At 46.1% G+C, this 12,859-nt stretch overlaps 1 protein-coding gene across 1 annotated transcript in view; it reads left to right on the top strand.

Moving 5' to 3' along the window:
* Positions 1-12,859, top strand: part of CCDC93 (CCC complex scaffolding subunit CCDC93) — an 86,398-nt gene that overhangs the window by 27,207 nt on the left and 46,332 nt on the right. Inside the window, exons 7-11 of the mRNA XM_007456349.1 lie at positions 1-20; positions 7,136-7,172; positions 9,893-9,985; positions 10,270-10,320; positions 11,179-11,265. The exon at positions 1-20 is cut by the window's left edge and continues 75 nt beyond it. Of these exons, the coding sequence (XP_007456411.1) occupies positions 1-20; positions 7,136-7,172; positions 9,893-9,985; positions 10,270-10,320; positions 11,179-11,265 (288 nt within the window). The remainder of the gene's footprint in view (positions 21-7,135; positions 7,173-9,892; positions 9,986-10,269; positions 10,321-11,178; positions 11,266-12,859) is intronic.

Here is a 12,859-nt window from a genome sequence, read left to right as displayed (position 1 = left end):
ACGCTTTTGGAATATGGCAGGTAACGAAGGCGGCCCAGTCTGAAGTGTCTCTTTGATAAAACCATTGAAAAGAAAAGCTAATTTAAATCGCTTCACTGGGGTGAACTTGGTTGGTTTTCACCTGACTGAGTCTACGGGTTTGAGCCTGTGATTGCCAACACCGGGGACTTTTCTCCCTGTTGTGGAATTAGCTCAGTTTCTGTGGGTAGCTTCTCTGGTGGTGGTAGAGGCCTGATCTTTGAAGTTCCTCAGCAAGCCCCCATCCCTGGCTCTGCCCTCCTCGGGGAGTTGGGAAGAGTGGGGCGTTCGCAGAGGCCCAGGTGGGCTGCCCTTCATGCCCCTGCCATATGTTAACATCTTCAGGTAAACTAAGAATTGAAGGCAGTTACAGCAGTTTTACTTTGTGTCAGAGTCTAATCGTTTTGGTTCCCTGTGAAGAATTGTCCTGACCAGGAAAATGAAGAATTTAGAAGTAGTTTCGTCACTTCTTAAAAACATCTCTAATTTTTAAAAATACAGTTCTTATAGCCTCAGTTTTCAGTTACACACACACGCACACACACACACACACACACACACACGGAAATGCTTCTCCTCGTTGAATCTTTTGCTTGGCTCTGGGTATTAACCTTCCTTTGTGTCCTGAATTTTCTACTTAGGGTCACTGATTCCTTGATGTGAGTATGTCTCCTGTGCTTCCTCCCCCTCTGCTCGGAGTGATTGCTGTGTGCTGCCCTGCTCATAACCCAGCCCGCACTGGGGGGCTGGAAGTAACAGCATTGCCACTAGCATCTCCAAGTGAGCATCTGATGACTTCTCCCTCTAGGGTACTGGAGACAGCCAGAAGGAAATTAAGGCTTAATTGCCTTACTTATTCCATCTCTCAAATGGAATTGCAGTTGCCGCTTTTTTGTTTGTTTGTTCATTTGTTTGTTTTTGAGAGAGTAATGCGGGTTCAGATCCTTTCTTCCTGAGAATGAAAGCTAGTCCGTTTCATTCAAAGGAAGTTGTTAGTTCTGGCCCTGACCAGAGCGTGAGGGCTGCCCCATAGCTCACTAGCTGTTGCTGCGAATTGAGCTGCTTCTGAGTCAGGCACCTCCAGACCAGCGACATAATTTGCAGGGCCCGGTCAGTGTAAAATGAAAATGCAGGGCACCTTAAGCCCCTGAGAATCATGAATAATGATTAATCATTAAGGATTTCATGACAGCGGCAACAGCCAAATGCGGGGCCCTTCGGGTATGAGGTCCCGTGCCACTGGACGAGTTGCAAGCCTTGGACACTGTGAGGGGGCTCTCTAGCCACCCCTCAGCTGCAGGTGGGCACACGAGACTGTGCTGGTCCAGGCGAGCCAGAGCTGGAGAGGCAGCCTCTGGGAGTGTCACATGTTCCGGAGCCAGAGAAGACTTAGGGAAGTGTGGTTTTTGGTAGTTTGTATTGTTCATACCTCCATTTTTTCCAATATCCAGTACGTATCTCAGAACTAGCCTTAGTTCTTATTGGTGGGATCATGCTGACTCCTGATTTCTGAGCCTGGGGTGGGTGTTTGATGAAGGCTTTTTTTGTTTGTTTTTTAGGAGATGGGGTTATTTTGCCTTTTTTTTTTTTTTTTTTTTTAAGCTTTTCTTGTAAGGAGAGAGTGAGTTTGTGAAGTTGGAGAATTCTGATGGTTTATTCAGCTCATTCCCCTTTTTGAGAATGACGAAGACAGCATTCAGAAAGGTTAAAAAGGGCTTCCCTGGTGGCGCAGTGCTTGAGAGTCCGCCTGCCGATGCAGGAGACGCGGGTTCGTGCCCTGTTTCGGGAAGATCCCACATGCCGCGGAGCGGCTGGGCCCGTGAGCCATGGCCACTGAGCCTGCGCGTCCGGAGCCTGTGCTCCGCAAATGGGAGAGGCCACAACAGTGAGAGGCCCGCATAACGCAAGGAAAAAAAAAAAAAAGAAAGGTTAAAAAATAACCTGCCCAAGGTTAACTGCTGACTATTAAGAACTAGTAAGAGCCTCAAAGTGGGACTTGAACTCAGGTTTGCTGTACTCCAAAAACATATCATTATTATCTACAAATGTTGTTTGAGGCTCTGGTGAGAGTTTGGTTCTTGATTTTAGGAAGACAGGCCCAGCGTTGGTTGTTTGATCTGAGACTGAACAACCAGAGAGTAGTTACTACAGCTGACAGAGCAAATGGGATAAATCCTATAGCCCCAAGAAGTGTCCTTTTATTCCCCTTCCTTGGGCAGGCTGCTCGCCTCCTTTCTGTCTCTCTTACTCCTCCCTTAGGGTTTTAAGTCAGTACTCTCCACTGCTTGAGATCTTTCCCATTCGATGAGGATTACATAACAATGTCTTTATGAAGGACGTTGAACAGTTTGTCTCATGTAGAAAAAGGAAATGTCAACTGTTAGGTGCTGTCACCACCACCAACACCACCATCATCATCACCGTAATCATCATCATCACCACCAACACCATCATCATCACCATCATTATCATCACCACCAACACTGTCATCATCACCACCAACACCATCATCATCACCATCACTATCATCACCACCAACACCATCATCATCACCATCACTATCATCACTACCAACACCATCATAATCACCAGCACCATCATCATCACCATCACTATCATCATCACCACCAACACCATCATTATCACCACCAACACCATCATCACCACCAACACCATCATCACCATCACTATCATCACCATAATCATCATCACCATAATCATCATCACCATAATCACAATCATCATCATCACCACCATCATCTTCCTCTTCATCACTATCACCACCGTCATCTTCATCACCATCATCCTGAGCAGCAGCAGTTTTCAGTTCTCAGATGCCCTTAAATATGACCTTGAGATTCAGATGGGGAGCCTCACCTGAGCCCCTCCTTTCAGTTCTCCTCGTCCCTATGTTCTCCTTACCCCCAGCTCTAGCCCTCCCTCCAGCTCCTTTATGAGAAGCCTTACCCTCTTCCCTTTCCTTCCTAATCCAGCAAGGCTGGGCGCCTGCTGCCTCGGGGACTCACTCCACCCCTCCCTGCCTCCCCCTCACTGTTGTGGCACCCCTTAATTGCTCATCCCCACCTAGGAATCCTAATCCCTCATCTGTTGTCAGTGCTTCTGTTTTCCTCTTCATCTCGCCTCTTGACAAGATGGAAAATACTTTGACTCCTAGAATAAGAAGGTCTGAAAACAGTGTTTCTTCTTTGGGGTTAGAGGTCAGTCATCAGCCTAAGCCCACAGAGCATTGGCTTTGAGGCCTGCATCCCAGTTTCTTCTCCCTTTTTTGACTTTCAGTTGCTCAAATAAGGCTAGACTTTGAGCCTGGCCAACTATGCTGAGGACCTTATGGACTGTGTGTCTTGTTAAAAACATGTTGGATATATTTGTTTAAATGTTATGTTGTTGGGAAAACAAGACTCATAGTTTCAATTTTACACTTAAACACAATTGTATCTTTATAGTATTTCGATTATATTATGGGTCCAATCAACTTTTAAGAGCTAAACTTAAGCAACTAACCACACTATGAAACTGTCACTGTGGGGAAATGCATTTTAAGTGCATATGACATGTCTCCCCCAACCTGTGTCCCCTCTGAAGGCCCATGACATGCTCATAGAGTATTTAGTAAGTGCTCATTGACTAAACAAAGAACAGAATCCACAGTCCTTAGTATTTAGGGCTTTTTTATGCCCCTGATTTGTTCTGGAGTCCAGACGATTTGATATCTGTCTTACTTTGCCCTAGGGGAGAAAGTTAGTTTGTTTTCTAGAGCTGTGATGTGCAGTATGGTAGCCAGTAGCCACGTGTGTCTGTTGAGCACTTACAATGTGACTAGTATGGCTCAGGAACAGAATTTTAATAATTAAGTTAAATTAAAATTTTTTTATTACATGCTTTAGTTATTGGAATATGTTTAAGTATGTCCAGAATAACTTGGGTATGTGAACACTGATTTAAAGTTCTAGAAGATGTACATCCTTGATGATAAAGACCGAGTCCTGGGTCTGGAGTGTGAGGAAGTGACTGGGTGGTGAGAGGGCTGGAGCTCTGTTGGTGTTGACGGACGTCAGCCGGGTTGGTGGGTCAGAGCTAACAACAGGAAATCCAGGAGCACACTGAAGCATGTGGCACTGCATATCAGGCTGGTGCTTGAGAGGAAAGGGCCCAGCTGACAGGGCAAGAGGAAAGGTAGGTTGTAGGGTACAGCATGAAAGGATGCTCTAGGAAGGATGAAAGAGAAGTAAATGTGTTTGTAGTAGAAATAAGTTGAAGCATCTCCCTGCTCTTTGTGAGGATGATAGGCCACAAAAGGGTATCATGTTCTCCTGGTGAAACTCAAACAGCACGGAAGAGTCTCCCAGAGATGTGGGACCAGTGAGCAAATGAGGCAGGCGTTGATAGGCAGCTGAGGACAGCTCTTTTTTGTCATGGAAGAGTTGCCACTATGTCACATGGAGAAGGAAACCTTTAGAAGAGTCAGCGGGACTCTTCATTCAGCAAACGTTAATCAAGTACCTACTATGTGCCACACACTGCACTAGACGCTGGGGATACAAAAGTGAATATTCATAGCAGCACTATTCACAGTCACCAAAAAGTAGAAACAAACCAGATGTCCATCAGCTGCTGAATGGACAAAATGTGTTTTTTTCATACAATGGGATACTATTGAGTCATGAAAAGGCATTAAGTACTGATTTGTGCTATAATATTGATGAACTTTGAAAGCATGCTAAGTGAAAGAATCCAGGCACAAAAGGCCACGTGTTGTACGATTCCACTTATATGAAATGTTCAGAATAGGCAAATCCACAGAGACGGAAAGTAGATTAGTGGTTGCCAGGGGAAGGGGATAGGGGAAAATTGGACTAACTGCTATTTATATATATTAGGTGTGGAGCTCTTTGGGTGATGGAACTATTCTAGAATTAGATAGTAGTGGTGGTTGCACAAAATAGTGAATACACTAAAAACCACTGAAGTATACATTTTAAAATGGTGAATTTTATGTTATATGAATTATACCTCAATTTAAAAAATGTAAAGAAAAAAAAGTGAATGGGGCTTCCCTGGTGGCGCAGTGGTTGAGAGTCTGCCTGCCGATGCAGGGGACACGGGTTCGTGCCCTGGTCCGGGAAGATCCCACATGCCGCGAAGCGGCTGGGCCCCTGAGCCATGACCGCTGAGCCTGCGCGTCCGGAAGCTGTGCTCTGCAACGGGAGAGGCCACAACAATGAGAAGGCCTCGTACCGGGAAAAAAAAAAAAAAAAAAGTGAATGAAGCAAATTTCCTCCCCTCCAGGGCTCAACAGACAGATTGCACATAACACATAATTATTGGACCCCGTGGGTGTCAACACAGAAGTGCATATCTGTGTGGGCCTAACCTAGTTTTGGGTGGTCAGAAAAGTCTTCCCAGAGCCTCTGTCTTTAAGGAGAAGTAGCTGGGACCTGGGAATTGAAATACTCAGATTTAGCTGTTTACTGCTTTATTTGGAAAATCTGTAAAGTTCCTGGGGCCTTAGATAAGGCCCATCTGCCTGAGAGTATGTCTTCTGCCCTGAAGGTCTCCACAGACTGAAGGCCTGGGAAACAAAAGAATACCCAGGGTGCAAGGACACTTCTAGGAGTGGGAAGCTTCAGAGAGACCCTCTGTTGGTCAGCGCTCCCTGGTTCAGGACACAAAACCTTCCCACTAGTTTCAGCAGAAAGGATTGATTGCAGGGATGGATGGGAGGAGTTAAGAGATGTGACGTAGGCTGAGCAGGGTCACTTCCCAAGTGTCACATTAGATCTGGGCTGCCTGGGATGCTGCTTCTGCCTCCATCATCAGGAAGCTAGTGAACAGCCTGTGGAGTTGGGAAGCTGGTACTGCAACTACTGACAAAGAAACCACCCACTTTGCCAAAATCAGAAAACCACCGTGACAGCTTCTGGCCCCAGAACCAGGTTACTGCTACTGTGATCCGCACCAGTGTAGTGAATCCTTTGTGCTTTTGCTGTCTCCTTCTCTAACTGCTACACATTCAGAACTCCAGCAAATGCATCTCACTGGTGGAACCTAAGTAGTGTTCAGAGCCCCAGGTGCAAGAGAGTATGGAAAATAAGAGTTGTTTGTTCTCCTGCCTCCACGGTATAGTAAGATGCTAGATGTTGACTAAGCCAGTTCACTGAATCTGCCATAAGGTCCTGTACAGGATTTGGGTGGATACTCAGAACATAACTTTGGTCTGCTGCACTTTGGGCCTGTAGATCTGTGCCTAGAGGATGGGCACAGTGTAACCAGCAGTGACTTTTGGTCTCTCCAGTTATAAGACAACCTGTTGCGAGGTCGGGTGATACTTTTGGCTTCTTGATTTCTCCATTTTCTTGGAGAAGGATGCAAACAGGCAAACAGGCAGTTGGACATGATTTCTGTCCAGGAAGTAGGGGGAACACATACAGGCACAGGGATGGATCAGCCAGGGCAGAATGTTTGAGCAATTGAAAAGTTTCCAACCCAAACTACCCAGCTTGTAGTTTGTATCTCCTTCCGGCCCTCCCGTACCGTCAGTGGTAATTTATAGAAATCCTATGGAAGCTGTTTAAACAGGGCTTGGGATCATGTTTGTAATCCCATATCAGTGGTACAAAGCTCAGAGAAGTGAAGCAATTTCCCCCATGTTACACAGTTTGCTGGCACCAGAGTGAAGACTCTAGCTAAACCCATTGTCCTGACTTTCTACTTCCCAACCCACCTTGTATACCAGACTCAACCGTAAACTAAGAGAGTATGTTTAGCTTGAGCAAACACATTCACATATCATACAGATATTTTTAAGGCTTTTAGCTTAAACCGTGGATCTGAAATACAGTTCCCAATTCAAAGAGTAATCGCGCTTAAAGAGAACGTTGCACTCTGCAGGAAGAGTTCCCATTTATAGTATTTATATGGCAAATAGAATGGCGGGCCCTTTATTCAGAAACAGTGGGATATGTTTTTGGTTTAGGCACTCAGTCACCAAATAGCCTAAATTCTTTGTGGTGCTTTTCATATAAAAATCCAACTAAAATGCCTGTGATCAAATTTATTTTTTAATAGTAATTGAACTCCCCTCTTTTGTGGCTTGCAGGAGGTATGGATTTAGCCGCCAGAGCAAAGCAGAGAAGGTAAGAAAAGCTTGGCTAATGGGAAAGAATGTTTGAGAGACGCAAGTGCTACTTCCCTTTGCCTCTGTCCCATGCGGACAGGCTCCCAGCAGGGGTGGGACAGTAGGGCCCTGGTCCTTGGGCGACCCTGGGCAGCGGGGATGTGCCAGCTGCCTTTGGCCCCTGATTCTCCCTCGTGGCATCCCCAGTCTGTTGCCCATGCAGGCTGGGGAGCTGAGGCAACACCTCATCATGGGACTGGAAGTGAAGGGTGATTGGAAGTCATGACACCAGGGTCAAACAGATGGCCTGTAATAACTCTGAAACTGTAGAGATGAAGTCCACTCCCAGAGCCCTTAGCATTCCTCATCTGATGAGAGAGGCCCTACACAGGTGTCAGCAGGCTGCTGGCGGTGAGAGAGAGCACAGCACGTGTTACAGGCTGGCCCTGTACTCAGACAACCTGGTGTGGAAAAAACAGAAAGTTAAAATGGGGTTTTATAAGTTCATAAAAGAGTATCAAGGATTTCTCTTCATTCCTGTATTTTTTTTGTATGTATCAGTATTCATTCATGGTTCTTAATTGTCAGCAGCAGGGCAGGCATATAAATCTTATAGTGCCAAACCTTTCCTGTGTTCAGGCCCTTTGTTCAGGGCTCTACATGTATTTTTTCACTGATTCCTCTGAACAGCTCTGTGAGGAAGATACTTATTTCTGTTTTTCAGGGCAGAAAGCTGAGGTTCAGAGAGGCTCAGTGATTGGTCTAAGATCACACAGCTCCTAAAGTGCCATAATAAGAATCTGAACCCACATCTGTGTGACATCAAAGCCTGTGCTCTTATCCACTGCCTTCTCAATAATAACATGCTAACTAAAGTGGCCAGTGCCCTCTTAAAAAGTAGAGTCCACAGCTTGAGATCTAGTAAAACCTCTTTCCTCATTCCCCTCCTGACCCCCAGATTTTCTTGAATGAGACACCGCTCCGCCTGCTGTTCTCCTGCCACCCCTCCTCTGTCCAGATCCCCCATTCCTCAGTCCTTCCAGGAAGCCTTCCCTGATCCCGGCCTCCCTCTGCTTTCTGCGGCCATTGTCTCAGTCCTTGGAGGGCACTGACAGTGACTTGGAGCATATGTTCTAAAACCAGACTGGCTGGTTTCAAATCCTAGCTCCTCCCCTTCTCTGTGTGACTTTGGTCAGTATACTTTGTTGTGCCTTAGTTCACAGCATCTGTGAAATGGGGCCAGAAATTGTACTACCTCACAACATTGTTGTGAAGATTAAAATATAGAGGATGAAGAATAATCCAACCCATAGTGCACATCTACTAAGCGTTAACTATCATCATTATTATGATTCTCATTAACAGTCATTTATGCATTCATTATGACATCTTCTTTTTTGGTTTTCTTATTATTTCTTCCACATTTGTGTTTTCACTCAACCAAACAGCCATTTCCTCCAAAGCAAGGTTTTTTTTCTGGATTTGAGTGTCATGTGGCATCTAGTGTATAAGGATTTGATGTGTATGTGTAGTATGTAATTTTAAGTCTGAAAAGAATGTGTATATGACTATATTCTGAAATGAGGCAGTTTGGTTATGATTGGAAAAATCGTGAAATGCCCATGAAATATTATTTGCATTGGCCTTGCCTTATCATTCTCATGTGAGATGGCACATTTGAACTGGAAGTCTTATCCCCTGTAGATATATGCAGGCGCTCAGGCCATGCCCCAGGGTCAGTCATAGGCTTGTTATAGAAATGCGTCTCAGAACTGGGATGGTCTCAGAAGCGTATCTGAGGGCAGTCCTCTCATTCAACCCTAGAAGACCCCAGTATCCAGAGAAGGTAAGCCTGAGGTTGCCAGCTGGTGAATGGCAAAGATGGAGCTAAAACCAAGAACCCTAGACTTGCAGCCCAGGTTTGGGGAGCAGCCGTTACTCCAGGTGTCCTGAGTGTGGTGTGGTACATTTAGAGCTTGAGCTGGGTCCATAGCCTGGAGCTTGATCACCAGGGCAAGCAGTTTAGAGTCTTATCCTTCAGGCCAGTGGTTTTCAAACTTTGCTGACCACTCTTGGCAGTAAGAACTCTGTTTTTCATCATGGTTCAGTACACACACACACACACACACACCACACACACACACACACCACACACACACACACACCACACACACACACACACACACAGACACACACACACACACACACCCCACACACCTGCAGATACAACCCCCAAAACAAAAGTTTCACAAAGCGGTTCATAACCCTTTACTACCTGTAGTGCACTTGGATGTGTTGTGTTCTGTTAGTTTTATTTAATTTATTTAGATGCCAATCATACCTGCTAAATTACTTTCATATCCCACTAATGGGCCTCTGCTGAAAAATAGGCAGTGATCTTAAGGCAGTGATCTGCTCTTAGCAGGAATTAAAGTAGGGGAAGACCCAAGCAAAGTGTAAGGGTAAATCTGGCAGAGGTATATGACCTGATAGGAATTGCGTCGGCGAGCAGTTCAGAAACGGAGGCGGGCATTGGGTGAGACCCGAGGCTCCAGCTGCTTGGGCTGTGATTGTAGTGGAAGCCCCGGTCTCTGAATCTTGCTTTCTTTCCCCGAGACTGGGTGACTTGTCCAGATCTGTGTGTTTTCTTTCACAGACTCACTCTCCTTTGCAGTGTTGTCCTTTGTCTACTGAATCTGCAGCTGCAGTGCTCAGCTGTTTTCCCACCTTCCCTTCCAGGCCGAGGACAAGAAAATGGCACTTCCCACAGGGCTGTTAGCTGCAGAGAAAGCCGACGCCCACGAGGAAGACGAGCTTCAGGCTGCTGAAGAGGTGAGTGGTCCATGTAGCCCCTGAGGTTTCCGCCTAAGTCTTTGGGGGAAATCACGCTTTCATCCGCAGCTCTCCAAGATGGCCAGCTGCCTCCCACAGCCAGCTGCTGTTGGCTGGCCGTTCGCGCCCTTTTCAGCTTCCTTTCATCACCTCTCATGAGGCTCACTGTAAAACGAGACCGGCTGAAATAGCCCTTGGATTCCACTGCGAAGACCTGTTGCGACACCCTGCTTAAGTCTTGTGTGGTCAGACCTGCTCACTGCTACCTCTCCCCGTTCTTTTAGCAGCGTATTCAGTCCCTGATGACCAAGATGACTGCCATGGCATGTGAGGAGGTGAGGCAGGCGTGGTCATGTGGGTGGGCGTGGTGTGGAGGTGGAGGCTTGGCACCACCCTGCTGTGCTATGAGGGGGCCTCTTCCAAGTGTCCACCTTCAGGGCCCTCTCGTTTCAGCACCCTGCTTCCCATTTTCTTGGGATCTTTCTTTTGGAAACCTTTTATACATGCACGATGTTGCCGTCCATGGGAACCTCTAGGAGGGAGATTTGAAGGACCGATGTGAAGACAGGATGTCCCAGCTGGGATGGCATCACAGGGCCCCTGCAGGAGAGCTGTGGTTCAGCCCTGCCTCTCCATAACTGCATGTGGCATCCCATGCTAAAGGAGCCCTTGTTTCCCTCCTGCACCATCTAGGTAGATGATAGGGTACTAAATTTATATTCAGTCTTCCCAGAGCTCATGACCTGTGTAAAAGGTTTAACCAAGTGCTTTGAAAGGAGAATTCCTTTTTAGGGCAGGAAGGGCCTGTGGCAGTCAAGAGATAGTTCAGGAATTCTGAGATCCCTTTTCCTCTCCCATTTGTACTTTTTTCCTCTGGGTCCTATGCCTGCCAAGTTCCCTTCAGGCTCTTTTTAGTGATCCTCAGCAGTAAAAACCCTGGAATGATTTTCCAGGATACCCAGGGTCCGAGGAGAATCTAACACAGCCTGCTGAGTGACTCAGGAGGAGGGAGGTGTCTTAACCTTTGCCCTGAAGCTTGTTTTCTCCCTTCCGTGTTTCCGAACATATGAGCAAAAGCCAAATTGTCTTTTCCCCTGGGAATATTATCTATTTTACTTTAATAGTGTTCAGGGTTTCCAGTTGTGTGAAAGACAGTGCACATCCTTGAGAACACACCCTCCCTGTGATTGCAGAGCCGTCTGACCGCTAGCTCCGTGGGCCAGATCGTGGACCTCTGCTCTGCCGAGATCAAGCAGATTGTGTCTGAGTATGCAGAGAAGGTATGTGGGGACCCAGCTGGAGCTTTTGCCTCAGATAATGCCCCAAGGACTTCTCCTGCTTCCCTACCCACTCCCAGCAGTGAGAGAGGCAAGTTGTAATTCATCAGCCACGTTTGTCAAAAAACACACCATGCAGAGTCATCCGCGTTTGCCCTTTAGCTGAATTCATTTTCTTCTGCAGTGCCTATTTTTCTATAAATATAAAGAGAAAACCTGTCTCTCAGAGCAATTATTGCATCTGATAAATGGATGTGTTAGGTACAGCACCCGCATTTTTCCTTCTCTACCGGGCTTCTTATAACTTGGGCTCAGTTTGGTGATGGGGCTGAGGGATGAAACTTTGCTACTTAGGAGATAAACCCCATAAGTCAGCCAAGCCCAAGGCAAAATTTTGTGTTCTGCTTTATTAAAAGGGTATAGAACGAACAAAAGCCTGAAAGTCATATTTCAGCATTAGATTTTTTTCCATCCTAAGAATAGGCAGCAGGACCTTGAATATTTCAGGGAGACAGTGATTAATCATTTTGCACATAACTGATTCTGGTCTGGCTGAAACGTAGTATCGGTAAAATCAGATTTACAGGGCATTGTTTCACGTCCTTCCTTCCCCAGCCTTACTCAGGCTGCCCCACTAAAACGTTGATGTCTGTTGAAGCATCCAGCTTTGCTTTCCCCGTCTCAAAAGCCTTGACGACAAATTAGCTCTGCCCTGACCCTCTGAGCAATATTCTTCTGAAGCAGTTGCACAGATGATGTAGTTGGGGAACAGGTGTCACCTGTAATCTGGTAGCTGTAATCTGCTGTAAACACAGCGGGTGGTCACCTCCCACCAAGTGAGGGGCCTTCTGAGTAAGACTGAGTAAAATGGTACAGAGTAGTGGTTACCAGAGGGGAGGAAGGCAGAGGGAGGGCGAAATGGGTAAAGGAAGTCAACAGTACGGTGACGGATGGAAACAACTTTTGTTGGTGAACACACTTTCAGAAGTCAAAATAAAACTCATGTAATGTTATAAACCAGCTTTTTAAAAATGGCATAGAATGTCTGGGGAATGGAGTTCTATTGTTTTCCCCGCCCTCCAAATCAATGCTTCTTAACATGGGTTTTCTAATCCAACTTTCATAGAATCCAGAGTATCCTGTATTTTAATTTACCACCTAGAAAAAGTGACAGTTGTCAAAGTGTCATCTGAGATTTGACCGGAAAAAGATTTAGGTCATCCTAAAAGTACCAGTAAAATCAAAAGACTTGAAGACATAGTTGTGGAAGGAGTGATTAATTCACTGCCCTAAGAAGAAGGTATCTTGGTTTGCAGTCAGCACACACACCTGGATGGCAAGAGGGTGAGTCTGTACCTGCCCTTAGGTTGCCACATAGCATTGCTGAATCCAGTTTTTACCAAAAGACAAATGGACGGGGCACTCACTGCTGTTCCTGCAGGGACTCTGATTTTTATCTTCATACTTGCCCACTGCAAGCAGATAGGAGCTCACATGATGAGAGGGGAAGCAAGTAGGCAGACCCTCCTTAGTATACCTGTCCTTGCTTGCGAGTCTTGAAGCTTACCTGTCTTCCCCATCAGCTCAGCAATTCCTG

Source organism: Lipotes vexillifer, unplaced genomic scaffold (genome assembly GCF_000442215.2).
Source record: "Lipotes vexillifer unplaced genomic scaffold, Lipotes_vexillifer_v1.1 scaffold3, whole genome shotgun sequence".
NCBI classification, from domain to species: Eukaryota; Metazoa; Chordata; class Mammalia; order Artiodactyla; family Lipotidae; genus Lipotes; species Lipotes vexillifer.
Note: the sequence above shows the minus strand (reverse complement) of the source record. Positions and strands in the feature narration are given on the sequence as shown.